The sequence below is a fragment of the Pelodiscus sinensis genome, chromosome 2 (assembly GCF_049634645.1).
Source record: "Pelodiscus sinensis isolate JC-2024 chromosome 2, ASM4963464v1, whole genome shotgun sequence".
Taxonomy (NCBI): Eukaryota; Metazoa; Chordata; order Testudines; family Trionychidae; genus Pelodiscus; species Pelodiscus sinensis.
The window spans coordinates 129,628,651-129,645,750 of record NC_134712.1 but is presented as its reverse complement, the minus strand read 5'-3'; the positions used below and the strand labels follow the sequence as shown (position 1 = coordinate 129,645,750).

The window sequence follows — 17,100 nt, the reverse complement described above, 5'->3', positions numbered from 1 at the left end:
TCCCCCCCTGACGCCCCTGCACTCGCAGTGCTGCGAGACAGGAGAGCCATCAAGACCCTGAATCCTGAGCTTTCACTTCCCTTCCTCCCCTTCCTCCCTCTTCCAGCTCCCTCCTCCCAGGTTTCCCCCTCCTCTCTTCCACTCTCATTCCTCCCTCCTCCCACCTCAGTTCTGTGAAATAAACAGACATTTTTGTTGGAAAAACAGGTGTTTTTATTTTACATTAGGAAGGGGGGTTAGGGAGGGGAAAGGGGAAAAAGGAGAGGGTGGAAGAAGGCCCCAGTGGGGCATGCCAGGGAGAGGTCAGTCCTTCTCCATCTGTAAGCTCTCCCACAAGGCTTCCTGGATACGGACGGCCCCCTGCTGTGCCTCCGAGATAGCGTCATTGTGAGATAGCTGCGTGTACTGGCCAGCCAAGTGTTCCACCTCAGCCATCCAGGCTGGAAGGAAAGCTTCCCCCTTCCTTTCACATAATTTGTGCAGCACACAACATGCTGCCCCCACGGGAGGGATATTGTGCTCAGCGAGGTGAAGGCGGGTGAGGAGGCATCTAAATCGGGCTTTCAGGTGTCCGAAGGTCCCCTTGACCACAATGTGGGCCCGGCTGAGACTGGCATTGAAGGCCTGGCAGGAGGGGTTGAGGTGCCCCATGTACGGCTTCATCCCCCAGCAAGCATATGGGCATGTCCACGTCCCCGACCCTGATGTGGTGGTCGGGGAAGAAGGTCCTAGTGTGCAGTCTCTTGCAAATGGAAGAGTTGCGGTACACTCTCACGTCATGTGCCTTGCCGGACCAGCCCACATTAATGTCCATGGACTGGCCCCGGTGGTCAGATACGGCCTGCAGGATGACCGAGAAGTAGCCCTTTCTGTTAATGAAGAGGGAGGCCTGGTGTTCCAGGACACGGATGGGGATGTGCGTCCCGTCGATCACCACCCCACAGTTGGGGAAGCCGAGGGCACCAAACCACTGGATGACCACTTCCAGGTCAGTGAGGTGGACCACCCTGTGGAGCAGCATCCGGCTGATGGCCTTGACCACCTGCAGAGAGACACACCAAACCGAGAATCACTGGGGTGGCCAGGTGGATGGGAATGTTTGTTCACTGGCATTGTCCCCGCTCCCCAGTCCCGGAAGCAACCCTGCTGCAATCCTGGCCACCGTGAGCAGTGTGTAGTATGGCTAGGGCAGACCAAACCCTCCTGTGCAGGGCACTTTCACCTCCTCCCCCCCGTTTTCCCTGGGGCAGCCCATCCTCTCCTTGTAGCCCCCCTCCGCTCCCGGCCCAGTGGCTGGTGAGTGCCGTTCCTGCATGAGCATTGCTCCGATGGTGGATTTCCCCATGCCGAACTGGTTCCGATGGATCAGTAGCAGTCCGGCATGGACAGCTTCCACAGGGCGATGGCCACCCGCTTGTGGAGGGGAATGGCGGGCCTCATGCAAGTGTCCCATCGCCGCAGAGCAGGGGCGAGCCACTCGCAGAGCTCCAGGAAGGTGTCCTTCTTCATTCTGAAGTTCTGAGTCCACTGTTGGTCTCCCCAGCACTCCATGACGATGCGGTCCCACCAATCGCTGCTGGTGTCCATACGCCAGATGCGGCAGGGCACGCTGATGTTCAGGCACTGCTGTGACTCCTCCATGGACCCCAGGGAGGCCAGGGAAGGGGCAGAGGGCTGACGTGAATCAGATGGTGCCAGGCAGCCTCCAGCCATTGGTATCAAGCTTTCAGCAACGAGTCCAAAAACTGCACTAGAATGCCCAGGGCCAGCTCGGGCTCCATGGTGCCAACTGCAGCGGTGTCCCCAAGGAGAATGACTGAAACAGGCAGGTAGAGAGGAAAACGCTTTGCTGTCCCTCGGCGAGGAAGGCAAGCAAGCGAAAAAGCTGAGAACCGGCTGTCCAGGTGGGTCCCTTTAAGCATGAGCCTCAGATAGCCTCAGACAGCAACCACTCAGAGCAACTACTGACCTGATGCCCTGCTGGAACCGGTTTCAGCTACTCTTAAATGTGACTGAGCATCCACTCAGTATGGACGTGCTATTTTGAATTAGGAAAACGCTAATTCAAATTAGTTTTTGGGTCTCGATGCGTTATTTCGAATTAGCTTATTTCGAATTAACTAATTTGAAATAAGTTAATTCGAAATAGCGCTGTAATGTAGACATACCCTCAGCTGCTTTTGAGGAAAAACTTGCCAGCTGTCTACACTGGCCACTCGCATTTCCACAAAAGCACTGACGATCTCATGTAAGATTGTCAGTGTTCTTGCGGAAAGCGGAAATACTATGCTGCTCCTGTTCGGGCAAAAGTCTTTTTCTGAAAAACTTTTGCGCAAAAGGGCCAGTGTAGACAGCTGAGATTTGCTTTCCGCAAAAAAGCCCTGATCGCGAAAATGGCTATCGGGGCTTTTTTGCGGAAAAGTGCGTCTAGATTGGCCATGGATGCTTTTCTGCAAAAAGTGCTTTTGTGGAAAAGCATCCTGCCAATCTAGACGCGCTTTTCCGAAAATGCTTTTAACGGAAAACATTTCCGTTAAAAGCATTTCCGGAAAATCATGCCAGTGTAGACGTAGCCTCAGAGATTTAGGTATGATCCTGAGGGAAATAAATATAAAGGAAAAAAAGTCTTCAGGAAAGTTAGCAGTTGTTTTTTTTAAGAGGCTGCTTTTATGTCATTAATATTACAGTACAGAGGAAAGAAAGGAAGCATGAGACCGCACTGGCTTAACTAGGAGATCTTCTACAATGACCTGAAACTCAGAATCCTACCAAAAATAGAAACTAGATCAAATTACAAAGTAAGAATATATTAAAACTAAAAAGGCCTAGTTGTACTATGAGATTAAACTAGCTAGGGACAAAAAGGGTAACAAGAAAACATTTTGCAAATACATGAGAAGTAATTGAAAGGCCAAAGAAGGAGTAGGTCCATCAGTGTTCTGACCATTTTCAGTGTTGTGGATGTTTTCCTCATCCATCAGTGAGAATGTCTGTCCCACTCTCTGAAGAAAACTGGATGCTGGAAAATATCTGGCTTCTATTAAATTCAAGAAAAATGGAGCTAGAGAAAAGGAAAGTATTTTGAGGAAGGGTATCTACCAAGGTAAAAAGTTGTTAATTGATAGTCGCAGGGTCACTTGAACATACTGAATGCTCTTACAAACCCAATCGCTATCTAGGGGTATTTCTACACTACCACCCTAGTTCGAACTAGAGTGGTAATGTAGTCAACCGGAGTTCCAAATGAAGCCCGGGATTTGAATTTCCCGGGCTTCATTTGCATGTTGCCGGGCGCCACCATTTTTAAATGTCCGCTATTTTGGACTCCGTGCCCCGCGGCTACATGCGGCACGAACTAGGTAGTTCGGACGAGGCTTCCTATTCCTATTCCACGAGGAGTAATGGTAGTTCGGAATAGGAAGCCTAGTCCGAACTACCTAGATCGTGCCGCGTGTAGCCGCAGAGCACGGAGTCCGAACTAGCAGACATTTAAAAATGGCAGCGCCCAGCAACATGCAAATGAAGCCCGGGAAATTCAAATCCCGGGCTTCATTTGCAACTCCGATTGACTACATTACCACCCTAGTTCGAACTAGGGTGGTAGTGTAGACATACCCAGAGAAAGTATCAGAGGGGTAGATGTGGTAGTCTGAATCTGTAAAAGCAGCGAGGAGTCCTGTGGCACCTTATAGACTAACTGAAGTGATGGAGCATAAGCTTTCGTGGGCAAAGTCCCACTTCGTCAGATTCATGCATCTGACGAAGTGGGTCTTTGCCCACGAAAGCTTATGCTTCCACACTTCAGTTAGTCTATAAGGTGCCACAGAACTCCTCGCCGCTATCTAGGAAACTTTTCTAACTATCTTTTACTGGCAAGTAGAATGCATCCCCTATCACTCAGGACACATCTACACTATGAGGTAAGGTTGAATCTAATATGGGTTTCTTACCACCCAATTTTGCAAAGCCAAAGGTTTGTGTCCTCACTGCGGGGAAGAATCAAATGTAGTCTGAAGTAGCATGTCCCCATTAGGGAGCCTACTATCATCTTAGAGAGTGAGGCACCATGGGTAGATACACATTCAGAGCTATGCTCATGGTGCCCACTGGGTCCAAAATTGTGTATTTGATAGTTAGAGGGGCTCACGTCACCAGTGTCCCATAAGGCACTCATCTAGTTTCTCTTCCCTTGCATGAGATAAAGGGGAGGCAGAGTGCTTGCACCTTTTGGTGCCCTGGTTGCCCATGCAGATGTCATAACAGTGCAAGCATGGAGCCTGCTTTGTAGTAAACCATTGTGATGGTGACGTGTGTCATTGTGCCCCTAATGGTGCACTACCTGAAGAGCACATGTGTGTTGCTCCACCAGGAAGAGGACAAGGATCAAGCTCAGCATAGCATGGGGCCTTTCTCATGCAAGACCTGCTGCTGATGCTAGCACACCTGTCAATCCTCTGGATACAATGGAACGCCAATTCTGGCACCATGACACAAGCTCAGACTGGTGGAACTGCATTGTGATGTAGACGTGTGATGATCAGCAGTGGTTGCAGAACTTCTGAATGTGGAAGGCCACATTCCTGGAACTTTGTGAATGGCTTTCCCCTGCCCTGAAGTGCCAGAATACTCAAATGAGACCTGCTTTGACCGTGGAAAAGTGCATGGCAATTGTCCTATGGAAGCTTACCATGCCAGACAATGGGGAATCAGTTCAGAGTGGGAAAATATGCAGTGGGGGCTGCTGTTATACAAGTAGTCAAGGAAATTAATATAATTCTGCTATAGACGGTTGTGACTCTGGAAAACATGGACACCACAGTGGATGGTTTAGCCATGATGGGCTTCCCTAACTGCAGTGGGCCCATCTTGGACCTTGACCACCTTGTATCAGAGTACATCAACTGCAAGGAGTTATGTAGGTGCTGGCGGATCACAAGGGCCATTTCATCAACATCATTGTGGGATGGTTGGGAAAGGTTCATGACGCCTACATCTTTTGGAACTCTTGCCTTTTCTGAAAGATGCACAGTGGCACTTTTTTCCCAGACAGGAAAATCACAGTCAGAGAGGTGGTAATGCTAACAGTCACCGTTGGTGACCCAGCCTTCCCCTTGCTCCCATCATACACGGGCAGCCTGGACATCAGCAAGACAGAGTTCAACAACAGGCTGTGCATTTGGACATTTAGGGTGTGTCTAGACTACATGCCTCTGGTGACAAAGGCATGTAGATTAGGCTACCCGGCATAGGGAAATGAAGTGGCGATTTAAATAATTGCCGCTTCATTTAAATTTAAATGGCTGCCGCGCTGTGCCGATCAGCTGTTTGTTAGCTCAGCGCGGTAGTCTGGATGCTCCGTGGTTGACATCAAAGGCATTTGTCGACCGCAAAGTATCCAGACTACCGCGCTGAGCCGACAAACAGATGATAGGCACAACACTGCAGCCATTTTAATTTAAATGAAGCGGCAATTTAAATAATTTCCCTATGCTGGGTAGCCTAATCTACATGCCTCTGACGACAGAGTCATGTAGTCTAGACACACCCTTAAAGGGAAGGTTTAGGAGTCTTCTTACTCAGTTGGACCTCAGCGAACGCAACATTCCCTTGTGGTGTGCACCATAATCTGTGCAAGAGCTGGATCTGGCGCATGTGGCTTCCCAGGACAGTGCTACTTTCCCAGTCAAGGCAACCTGTAGGTGGGACAGGGGGAAGGGGCAGGGCAGCTTGCCGCTGAGTCCAGCACACATGGCTTCCCAAGGACACTGCTTCTTTTCCTGTTGTGGGCGGGGAGGGGTATCTGTGTCCTGTGGCTTCCCAGAGATACTGCTTCTTTTTCTGCCTTTGGGGGGAGATGGAGGGGAATGTGTGTCTGGCACATGTGGCTTCCCAGAGAGAGTGCTAGTAGGTTCCTCTCCTCCTTCCTCTATGTTGCCATATCAGTCTTCTCTGAATCACACAGAGTGATCAGAAGCAGATGCTGACTGACTGTGGCCAGGACCTGGGCCTTATTCTGTAACACTTTGTGATTCAATAATGCCAGACCACTTACTAGTGGCTTGGTGTGGGAAGGTGTCCTACCATGGAGAACTGCATAAGGCTGGCCTCCCCAAAAACCTTGTGAGGAGGATTAAATAGTTTCTAGCTGAGATCTTCATGGAGCTGTGCAGGCAAAACTCCTGCTCTGTCTGCAAATAATTAAACAAGCTGTTCTAGGCCCACTGTACTGTGTAGGCATAGAGTGTGTTGTCCATCACACACCCATTGTCTTAACCCACTTGTAATTAGAAAAAGTTTGTGAACTCATCTGAAGTGCCCTCCATAAGGTTGGTGCTGGACTGGGAGATGTCCTTGGAGTAGGTGACCAGCTCCAACTTCATGAACAGCTGCTCTCTCAGAGCTCGTCGATTGGCTAGCCTCTTCGTCCTTCTCCTCCTGGCGCTCCACCACCACTCTGTCCTCCATGCTTATGCCAGGTCTGGCTGGACTCCACACCTATGCTGAGGAAGCTGGCTGTCCCTCCTCACCACCAAAATGATTTCCAGATGCTTGTAGTAGCGGCACATGTGAGATGCTGCACCAAACCATATGCTTGCCTCCTTCACCAGTGGTGAAGCTGTGGTAGAACTACCTCAGCTCCTCGATTTCCACTCAGCATTGCTGGGCGTCCCTGGAGTAGCCTTTAGCCACCATAAATGTCAGTATTCCTCTTGCTGGCTCAAAGCTCAGAGAGAGTGGCTTCATCTTCCCACACCTCAGTTAGATCCAGAATCTCCTGCACACTCCCCACTGGCACTCTTCTGTGCCTCTTAGAACTGGAGCCCGTGGGAGCAGAAGTTCTTGAAGTCATTGCAGTGTTGGTAGGATTTTTTGAGGTCATTTCCATATGTGCCGCGATGTGCTGCTTGCTCTGAATGTGCTTGCAATGCTGGCCTCATGGGAAGGCCATTCAACTTTCCCCGTGGCTTTTTGTTCTCAGCAGAAGAGCAGTGGAGGCACAAATTCTGGCCAGACTGGTCAGGGCAGGAAACTGCAGGAAGACTTGTGGAGGCCAATAGCCTCAACTTTCCAGTAATACTACATCTACAGTACCGTAAATTCGACCATGCAAGGTTGGGAATAGTATTACTTCTTGTGAAAATCAGGAGTATTTAAATCAACTTCAGCTGCCCGTCAGGTCAATGCAATAGGCTTGGTGGTGTAGACGCATCACTTAGGGTATGTCTACACTACCACCCTAGTTTGAACTAGGGTGGTTAATGTAGTCAATCGAAGTTGCAAATGAAGCCTGGGATTTAAATATCCTGGGCTTCATTTGCATCTTGCCGGGCGCTGCCATTTTAAAATCCCCGGTAGTTCAGACTCCGTGCCCAAGGCTACATGCGGCACGGAGTAGGTAGTTCGAATTAGGCTTTCTAATTCGAACTACCGTTACTCCTCGTGGAATGAGGTGTAATGGTAGTTCGAATTAGAAAGCCTAATTCGAACTACCTACTCCATGTCGCGTGTAGCCGAGTCCGAACTACCGGGGATTTATAAATGGCGGCGCCCGGCAAGATACAATTGAAGTCTGGGATATTTAAATCCCAGGCTTCATTTGCAACTTCGATTGACTACATTAACCACCCTAGTTCAAACTAGGGTGGTAGTGTAGACATACCCTTAGAAAATTGACCATATGCGGCTAATGTTGATGTAACATATTAGTGGAGACCAGGCCTCAAATAAGGGATTTATTCATGGTGACTATGTTCCACATTATCTTTAGTCTGGACTACCATATGTTCTGTTTGAGACTGAAAGTGGCCATGTGGAAATTGAAACATTTTCCTTCACGTGGATACTTCCTAAGCAGAACAGGCCAAACATATAATACCATTGCTCCCAGTACTGACTCCTCGTTCAACTTACATCAGTTACAAGGGGCTGGTTCTCTTCTTTAAAGCCCCAAAGTCACATGCTCTCTTCCTTCATGCCCTGATAAGGCAGCTCGACATGTTTGGGGGCACTGTTGCTTAGGGCTGTTCTCATAGAACATCAGATCAGTCAGAGTGCAAATTTTGCATGTTAGGATGCACTGGAAGACTCAGCTCTCTGTATCAGGCAGAGGATAACTACACTCACAACTAAATAAATGACAGGGTGAAAAGTTCAAGTTCTAGTTCATGTAGGAAAAATTCATGATGAATCTTAATTATTGAACTAGTTCCTAGATTTATTTGCAGTGTGTGAAGAAGACAGGCCTGCATCTAAACATTGAACCCTCAAACTTACTTTCAGGAGGGAAAGGCCTTTTAGTCTAATAGTTAACATTTAACATTTCTCCCAGACCTTGTGCGTATTTAAGATAAAATGCTGTTCAAAATATACAGGAAAATATTACAATAATTTATAATAATTTGTCTTTAAAACAGAAACTGCCATGCTCTGGGTCTGGCTGAATTGGATTTCAATTCCAGCTTTTTGCTAGCTTTGTTTGTTTGTTTGTTTGTTTGCTTGTTTGCTTGCTTCTTTCTTTAAATTATTTGAGTCAGGACTTTTTGGATTGCTTGAGATCCATTATCTCAAATGTTTCAAAATACCTACAGACCCGCTGACTGCCTGGATATTTTTTTTGTAAGATCTGGGGATTTTACCAGGCCCACGCTACTAGAATGGGGAGACTTCTTCATTTGTATAAAAATGGCATGTAAATGCTGCAATAGAAGACCCACAGCATTGCCATAGCTGGCCTAGGTCAGTTGATTTGGCCTCAAGGGACTTGAACTTTTGAGTTTGGTCCAGAGCCCAAGCTCTGAGTCCCCCAGTCCATCCAAATGTGGGGATCTGGGATCTAGCCTGAACCTATATGTCTAAATGTTGTAGATTTTTTTAAAGCCTGATAGCCTGAGTTCAGTTTGCCTCAGTCAGCTGGCTCCGAGACTTAATACTGCACGTTTTTTATTGTAGTATAGGTGTACCCTTGTAGATTGTGTTGAAGCAAAAAAAACACTCCTGTCTGTTTAGGCAGCTAATAAACAGCTTTATTAATTAATAAAGCACAGCATGAGCCAAACATGGTCCCAGCAGAGCCGGGCCCAGTAAAGCTGGCTAATACAATCAATCCTAGTATCTTTATACCCTTAGCCAAACAGTTTGACGTCAGGGCATCCAAATACAGAAATCCTCAATTAAATTTGGAAAAACAAAGCCTTATCAACAAGATGGCAGACAGGTACGAGGGAGTACATCTCCTGTCCCAACCAGCCCAATTAACACATACCAATAGCCTATCCTGTATGCTTCTTCTCACGGGGTGACAGAAAGTTCACCCTGGTCTACGTGCTTGAGAGAAAAGCTGAAATGGTTTCTGTTATACAAGATGGCTTCTAGCTAAATATGAAATGGTTTCTATAGCTTCTACAATTGTAATTACTTCACCCTCTTTGTTAAATGAGGTAATTCTATTTAGACTATCATTATAAGGCCTGTTTTCTTGTTTAATCATTTCCCTGGCTTTGAAGCCTGGACAACCTCCTTTTCAATTGTGGACATCAAACTGGACACAGTATTCCAGCAGCTGTAACACCTGAGCAACTCAAAATTCCACAGATTGCATTGGCTCTTTTGAGTACAGTGCCACAATGAGCTGATTATCCACTCTGAGCTCCAAATCTTGTTCAAAACCACACTTCCAGGATATAATCCTCCATTCTGAAAGCATGGTCTACATTATTTGTCCCTATATTTATAGCCATACATTTAGGTATATTGAAACACAGTTGACTTGCACCTCATTAGTCAACTAACCTAAATCACTCTGAATCAGTGAACTCTCCTCTTCATTATTTACCACTCCCTCAGTTTTTGTGATCTGCACACTTTGGCTGTGTCTAGACTAGCAAGTTTTTCTGCAAAATCAGCTGCTTCTTGCGGAAATACTATGCTGCTCCCGTTCGGGCAAAAGCCCTCTTGCGCAAATCATTTGCACAAGAGGGCCAGTGTAGACAGCACAGTACTGTTTTGCTCAAAAAAGCGCGTCTAGATTGGCACGGACGCTTTTCCGCAAAAAATGCTTTTGCGGAAAAGTGTCTGTGCCAATCTAGACGCTCTTTTCCGCAAATGCTTTTAATGGAAAACTTTTCCATTAAAAGCATTTGCGGAAAATCATGCCAGTCTAGACGTAGCCTCTCAGTGATACTTTGTTGTTGTTGTTTTCCTTCCAGGTTCTGACTAAAGATGTTACATAATATAGGGCTAAGAATAGATTTCTGTGGCACTCCCTTCATAGTAGCCTTTTTACATTTTAAGACATATCAATTAGCCATTTAAAAATTCATTAATATTTACTATATTTGTAATTAATCCATTTAATATGTACTATGTTTTTAATTTTCTCATTTTTTACATCAAAATAGTGTGTGGTCTTAAGCCAAAGGCTTTACAGAACTCTTAAGTATATTATGACAGTACTATTTGTCAGCCTGCCTGTGATATTAACCAACAAAAGGTATCAGTTATTTTGACAGGATCTGTTTTCCATAAATCCTTGAATTAACAACTTTTTGTTTCCTCATTTTAAAAATAAAATACAAGGCAAATACAAGGTTGCTGGCTCCCTTGCTTCAACAATATGGAATGTCCATTTACTACGCCACAAAATCTCACACTCTCCGGCTACATCTAGACTACAGGCTTCTGTTGGAAAAAGCTTTTTTTGGAAGAGATCTTATGAAAAAACTTGCGAAAAAGAGAGTCCATGCTGCAAAAGTGCATCGAAAAACCAATCTGCTTTTTTGAAAGAGAGCGTCCAGACTGAATGGGTGTTCTCTTGCAGGTAAGCTGTGATTGCTATGGATGGAATGGCCACTAGGGCACCTGTGCTTTTTCCTCATTCCTCTTCTTCTGAAAAAGCAGTTCTCAAACTTTTGGGGCTCTGGAGCTCTTTATTTGCGTAAAAATGTATGTGGAGCCCCAGCAGTCCACTGATTGTATGTGTTGTACCAATCAATGTTGGCTACATTAGACTTCCAAATTTTGTGAAATTTTGTACATATATTTATCAATTCATGTGTGTTTTATTCATAAATAATAACAATCAAATCATTTACTTGTACAATACTTTTTATTCAGATTTTAAAACACAACATTTTTTATAAGAAAAATTACTGCATTTTGCCCAAAATCAAAAACAATCATTATTTTTAGTGAGAACAGTGGGCTTGCCTTCTATTCTGACAAAGTTCTTTAATGTCTGGCTTGATAGAAGAAAGTTGGATTCACATGTCTGCTTCTTCATCCAGTCTGTTGCAATATTTAGTTTTGGTTGAAGCGTATGAAGAAAATCCTCACACAGTAGTGGCGAATGGAAGGAGTATTTTAACAGCTTTCTTCAATAACCGTGGATATTCTCCTCTGATACTGCACCAAAATTACGGAAATGATAGTTTCTCAAAGGTTGGTTGTATCGAGGAATCCGAAATTGTGTCAGTGAAAATTTTGTACTCTGTTCTAGTAACTTCTCCTGGCCTTTCCCTAACTATGAATGGATTTTTAACCTATGAATTATTTTTCAATTTCTTGTCTTGGTCATCTGGGAAATACTGCTTGACTGAGTTATACATGTCTTCCAGATGTTGACGAATTTCATCACACAACATCAACATATCACATAATTCAATGTTGCCATCAATCTCGCCAAAGAAGTCCTTGGCTACGTCTAGACTGGCATGATTTTCCACAAATGCTTTTAACGGAAAAGTTTTCTGTTAAAAGCATTCTCGGAAAAGCGTGTCTAGATTGGCAGGACATTTTTCCGCAAAAGCACTTTTTGCGGAAAAGCGTCTGTGGCCAATCTAGATGCACTTTTCCACAAAAAAGCCCCAATCACCATTTTCGTGATCGGGGCTTTTTTGCGGAAAACAAATCTCTGCTGTCTACACTGGCCCTTTAGCGCAAAAGTTTTTTGGAAAAACAAAGTTTGCAGCATAGTATTTCTGCAAAAACACTGGCAATCTTACATGAGATCGTCAGTGCTTTTGCGGAAATTCAAGCAGCCAGTGTAGACAGCTGGCAAGTTTTTCCGGAAAAGCGGCTGATTTTCCAGAAAAACTGGCCAGTCTAGACACAGCCCTTAAGTATTGAGAATCTGTCAAGTTCACGGTGGTGGATGCAAGTGGTCCAAAATTCCAGTTTCCTCTTAAAAGCTTGAATTTTGTCATTGGCTGTGAGTAGTATAAGGGCCCTACCATCAATCAAACATTAACCCTGTCCCCTGGCCCCGGAAGTCCCGTCTCCCCTGTCACCGGAAGTCCTGCCCTTGGAGGGTAGTACATCCGGGTCAAAGGGACAGGTGACCAGAAGTAAAGGGTGTCATGTGACCCCAGTTAGGCCCATCCCCTGTCACCGGAAGTCCCACCCTTGGGGGTAATACATCCAGGGTCAAGAGGGACAGGTGACCAGAAGTAAGGGTGTCATGTGATCCATCTACGGACTCGCCCTGCCTCCCTCTACCAATCAGGAAGGGTTTTTCCCCTGAAGGACTGCCCTGTGAACCGCTTTGACCAATTGGGGGGCAGTTCCAGGACCGGGTGACCCGCCCAGAAGTGGGTCATGTGACCCCTCTAAGGACTCGCCCCACCTTCCTCTACCAATCAGGAAGGGTTTTTCCCATGTAGGACTGCCCCATGACTCGCGTTGACCAATCGGGGGGCAGTTCCGGGACCGGTTGACCAGACCAGAAGCGGGTCGTGTGTCCCCTCTAAGAGCTTCCCGTGACATCCTCTGCCAATCAGAGCATAGCAGTTCCCCATAAGTTCTAGCGCCACACAAACGAGGCCATCTTGTTCCAAGAGTGCGTGTTTCAGAGAGCGTGCAAACGCTGAGCGGAAACATGGCTTCTTTCACCAACTTTGTTTTGGTGCCAAGAAGAAAGCGCTACATCAGCAACAGTTCCAAGCAGGAAGGAGAAGTTGAAGGGAACCCTTTGGCCCAACCACTGATGAATACACCTGTATCTGACGCCGAAACCCAACCACTCACGAGGCAGCCCGATGAGCTAGATGGCCTGGAGGAGGAAGGTGTCCATGGCTCCCAGGAGTTGGACAAGGTGCATGGAAAAGAAGTCAAACAGGTAAATGAAAGATCGAAGTTGGGGCATCATGGGGTTAGGAAACCGGGATTTTGTAAACTAAAAAAAAAAAAAAAATGACCAGAGTGTCTTACATTATTTCTTTCTGGCAATCTCTCGACAGCTTGACGATGCCTTTCTAGCTGACCCTCAGACCCAGGACAGCATTGCATCAGACAAGGAAGATGAATCGGGCCCACCTTGTTTTTGCTCAACACTGATACAAAGCATTGAAGAGAATGCCAATGATGATGGCCATGAAGAATTCAGGAGGTGGCTTGGCATTGACCGAGTTGAGCCAGTGCCACATCATAAGCGTAAAAAAGTTATGCACTCTACTGTACGCGTTGGTGTTTATACTGTCCTTAGTCACTGTCTTAGGGGAAAGCTTTTTGAGGACTGTGAGGGTTGTGTCATAGTTGCGCCAGCCCAGCGGCACCATGACTGTTTGACTTGGACTCCAGAAGATATAAACTGCAAGCTCCGGGGCCTATGTGCTGAACTGTGTTTGGAAAGCTTATTAAATACTGTTATTGCCGTAGGTTATGCTATGCAATGTCTGTGCTTAACTCAAGAAAACTTAGCACAAGGGGTGACTTTGGTAAATGCAGTGCAATTCAGTCAAGATCCTCACAGTGTTTTAAAGACCATGACCAAGCCAAAAGACGCCTGCTTAGAGCGTTATATTGAACGTCTGGTGCGTACAAAAAGTTACAGAACCCTGCTTAAGAAAAAGTCTTTTTGTAAGATGTCTAAAAGGATGAAATTAGAGAATGATGAGGGGATACACATGAGATATAAAACTTGGTAGCTGTAAATATCTTTTGAAAAGAGGCTTTTGTGACTATCTTCTGTCAGAAGGTTTGTGTGATCCTTACATGTGTAAAAGTTTTGGTGGAACACATGGTCTGTATGTCTTTTAAAAAAAATCATTTAAAAAAATAAAGTTTGTGAGAATCCATTTTGTATAAAGGGGCCCATTTACTGAAAAACCCTGAAAGATGTATGGTAGAAACTCGGGGGAAGGAAAAACCCCTCCAAAATATTTTGTTTTTTAAATAAAAGGAAAAAATCAAACCCCCAGTTAGGATTTATTAGACATGAACTCAGTGGTTTAACCACACCTCACTGAATAGCCAGGGAGCTCTAGTCAATGGTTAGGTTTAGGTGTGACCACTTACCCTTGTTGAGGTTAATGTTCAGTAATTAAATTTGATGGGTTGGATGGGTGGGCTCTGAGGAATATCTAATTAAATAACACCTCAGGAGTTTGCAGATGCTATTGGACAGTTTAAATATAACCCCTGGGGTTGGTAGAGCACTATTGGACAGTTTAAAGGACACATGAGTTGGTAGAAATGCTATTGGACAGTTTAAATATGACCCAGGAGTTGATTGAATGCTATGGGCTACTTTTTTTAGCCATTAAAAGTTTAAAAAATTGAGGGTCTAACCCAAAACTTAAATGTTTCAAACTTTTACCAATACTTTAGAACAAACATTTGCTCTAAAGACAATCAAACATTTAAAAGCATTTTATTTTAACCCCAAGCCTTAAGCATGAAAGAAGCATGTTTAAAAAACAAACCCCAAGACGTATTGATATCTGCAAAGGGTCTCCACATGGAAATGGGTACAGCTACATTAAGGATTGGTGCTTTTACTGTTAATACTGTAAGAAAGCCCTACAAAAAATGTATTTTAACTAAAAGAAAAAAAAATGTAGCCAAAAGCAACTCAGTTGTGGAGACAGCTTAATTCCTCCACCCCCAGATCACAAAAGGCAAGGCTAGGGAGGGGTGCCAAAAGTCTTTAAGGATCTATTATTTTAGAGTTGCAGTGATCAAATTAACCTGCCAGCTACTACAGTAGTTGAAGTTGTTTGAAACAATGGGTTAGGAGGGTATAAAAAACCTAGGTGTTTTGGAAACTGTCCTTTTCAACAGAAACTTTCTTGAATGGCTGCTAGACTGCAACAGGAGAAGGTATGTTCCCTGTTTTTAACTTTGAAAATATATATTATATATGCCACTCTTTGGCCATGCTCTCTTAGTAAAATAATGGTGGCTATCTTTATTGCAGTCTGATCTGTTTAATATGGAACCAGTAATTTTAAGCTGCAGTTCACCACCAGGCCAAGGTAAAAACCATTTTTAACTGTAGTTGTGCTTCATACTGTTTAAAAAAACTGGGTAATACTAACATTTGTGCTTATTCTTTAAACTTAAGGCCCAAACACACATGGGGGGGGGGGGAACAGAACAAGCATGTGCCTGCAACACTTTATCCCATAGTGAAAGGTAACTTTTTTGCAATTGGCTTTTAAATGTATGTGGGGTTTGTGTGTGTGTGGGGGGGGGGGGTTGTGTGAGAGAGAGATGAGGTCTGTGCAAGACATAGGTGTGTTTTTAAAAAGTATTTGGTTGCAAACTGTTGGCTTGTTTCAAACAAACAGGTTTTTTTACTGTGCAAAATGTGATGTGTTTTAAAATGGGTTTGAGTCATCTGGGGGTAATCCTAACTAACCAAAAGCCCAAGCACACATGTGCCTTTTAAATACATGTGGTGCTGCTGGGTTTGTGTGTGTGTGAGAGAGGGGGTCTGTGCAAGACATAGGCGTGCTTTTAAAAAGTTTTTGGTTGCAAACTGTTGACTTGTTTTCAAACTAACAGGGTTTTTACTGTGCAAAATGTGATGTGTTTTTAAAATGGGGTTTGAAGCATTTGGGGGTAATCTTAACTCACATTTTTTGCTTGTTCTTTATTCCATAGTCCCAAATATACATAGGGGAAAACAGAATAGCCCTGTGCCAGCATGCCTTTACCCTGTGGTAGAAGGTAACTATTATAATTATTTTTAAAGCGTGTGGGTTATTTTTTTCTTTTAACTAATTGTAATGTTTAAATTGTGAGTTGGGTTTTTTCAAAAACTTAATTGTGGGGAAGCTTATTGGTGTTTTTAAACTATATGTTGGCAAATTGCTGGTATAGAGTGTTTGGTGGGTTGCTCTTTCTGTGCAAAATGTTCAATTCTGAGTTGGGGGAGGAGGTGGTGGGGTTAGGCTAAAAGTATCTGGGATGGTTACAAAAATGTGATGTGTTTTTTACCTGGGGGGTTTTATTTAAAAAAAAAAAGCTGGCTGTAGGGGTTAAGTTGTGGGTGATTCAGGGGCTTAAGCTAGAGATAAGTGGTTTAAAAAAAACATTTTGTTGCATACTGCTGCTTTTAAAAAATGTTGTTGCAAATGGTTTTAAAACTGTTGTGGGGAGTTTTTTTGAAGGTGTGTGTGATGGAGTTTGTGACCGACACAGGCGTGTTTTAAAATATATGTTGGCAAGCTGCTGGTATAGAGTGTTTGGTGGATTGCTTTTTCTGTGCAAAATGTGATGTGTTAAATGCATGTGGGTTTTTAAAAGTATATGGTTGCAAACCTGGTTTGGTGTGTTTTATAAAGATGCTGTTTAGTGTATGTGTGTGGAGGGGGGGGCTGTGCAAGGCATAGGTGTAGGGTTTTTTAAGTACTGGGTTTGTTTAAACTAACAAGGGGTTTTAAAAGCAGTTTTGGTTTTTATTTTGCAAAATGAGATGTATTTAAAAATGTTTGTGGGTTTTTTGTTGTTTTTTGTTTGTTTATTTCTAACACTTAAAAAAACAAACTCAAAACTGGTGTTTGTTGTACTGCCTGAAATGGATTATTTTGTTTTAAAGCTATAACTTTTTAAATAGAAAAACACCCTAATGATTTTTTAAAGTTTACAGGAGGGTTTCATGTATTTTTATAATAATGTTGTTTGCTTCACAGTACAGTCAAAACATGAGAGATCCTTAGACCAGAGGGAAAACAAGCTCAAAAGAAAGGAAAGAGACAGCTGAAAAGGAAAATTTACCAGCATCAGTGACTGATGGATCGATGAAGCCCAGTAAATATATTTTGCTTATCGGTTTGGTTGTTCTGAGGTTTTAAGTAAATACATAGGTGTGGGCGAGAGAGA

General features: G+C 44.3%; 1 protein-coding gene across 6 annotated transcripts in view; it reads left to right on the top strand.

The window, feature by feature from the left end:
• The window catches only part of LOC102460989 (uncharacterized), a 62,661-nt gene that overhangs the window by 40,427 nt on the left and 5,134 nt on the right, over positions 1-17,100 (top strand). For all 6 annotated transcript variants that reach the window (XM_075921447.1, XM_075921446.1, XM_075921444.1 and 3 more), the window contains 4 exons: positions 10,576-13,111; positions 13,233-15,248; positions 15,880-15,945; positions 16,911-17,028. In XM_075921447.1, coding sequence (XP_075777562.1) covers positions 12,872-13,111; positions 13,233-13,919 — 927 coding nt within the window. In that variant the 5' untranslated portion in view covers positions 10,576-12,871 and the 3' untranslated portion in view covers positions 13,920-15,248; positions 15,880-15,945; positions 16,911-17,028. The remainder of the gene's footprint in view (positions 1-10,575; positions 13,112-13,232; positions 15,249-15,879; positions 15,946-16,910; positions 17,029-17,100) is intronic.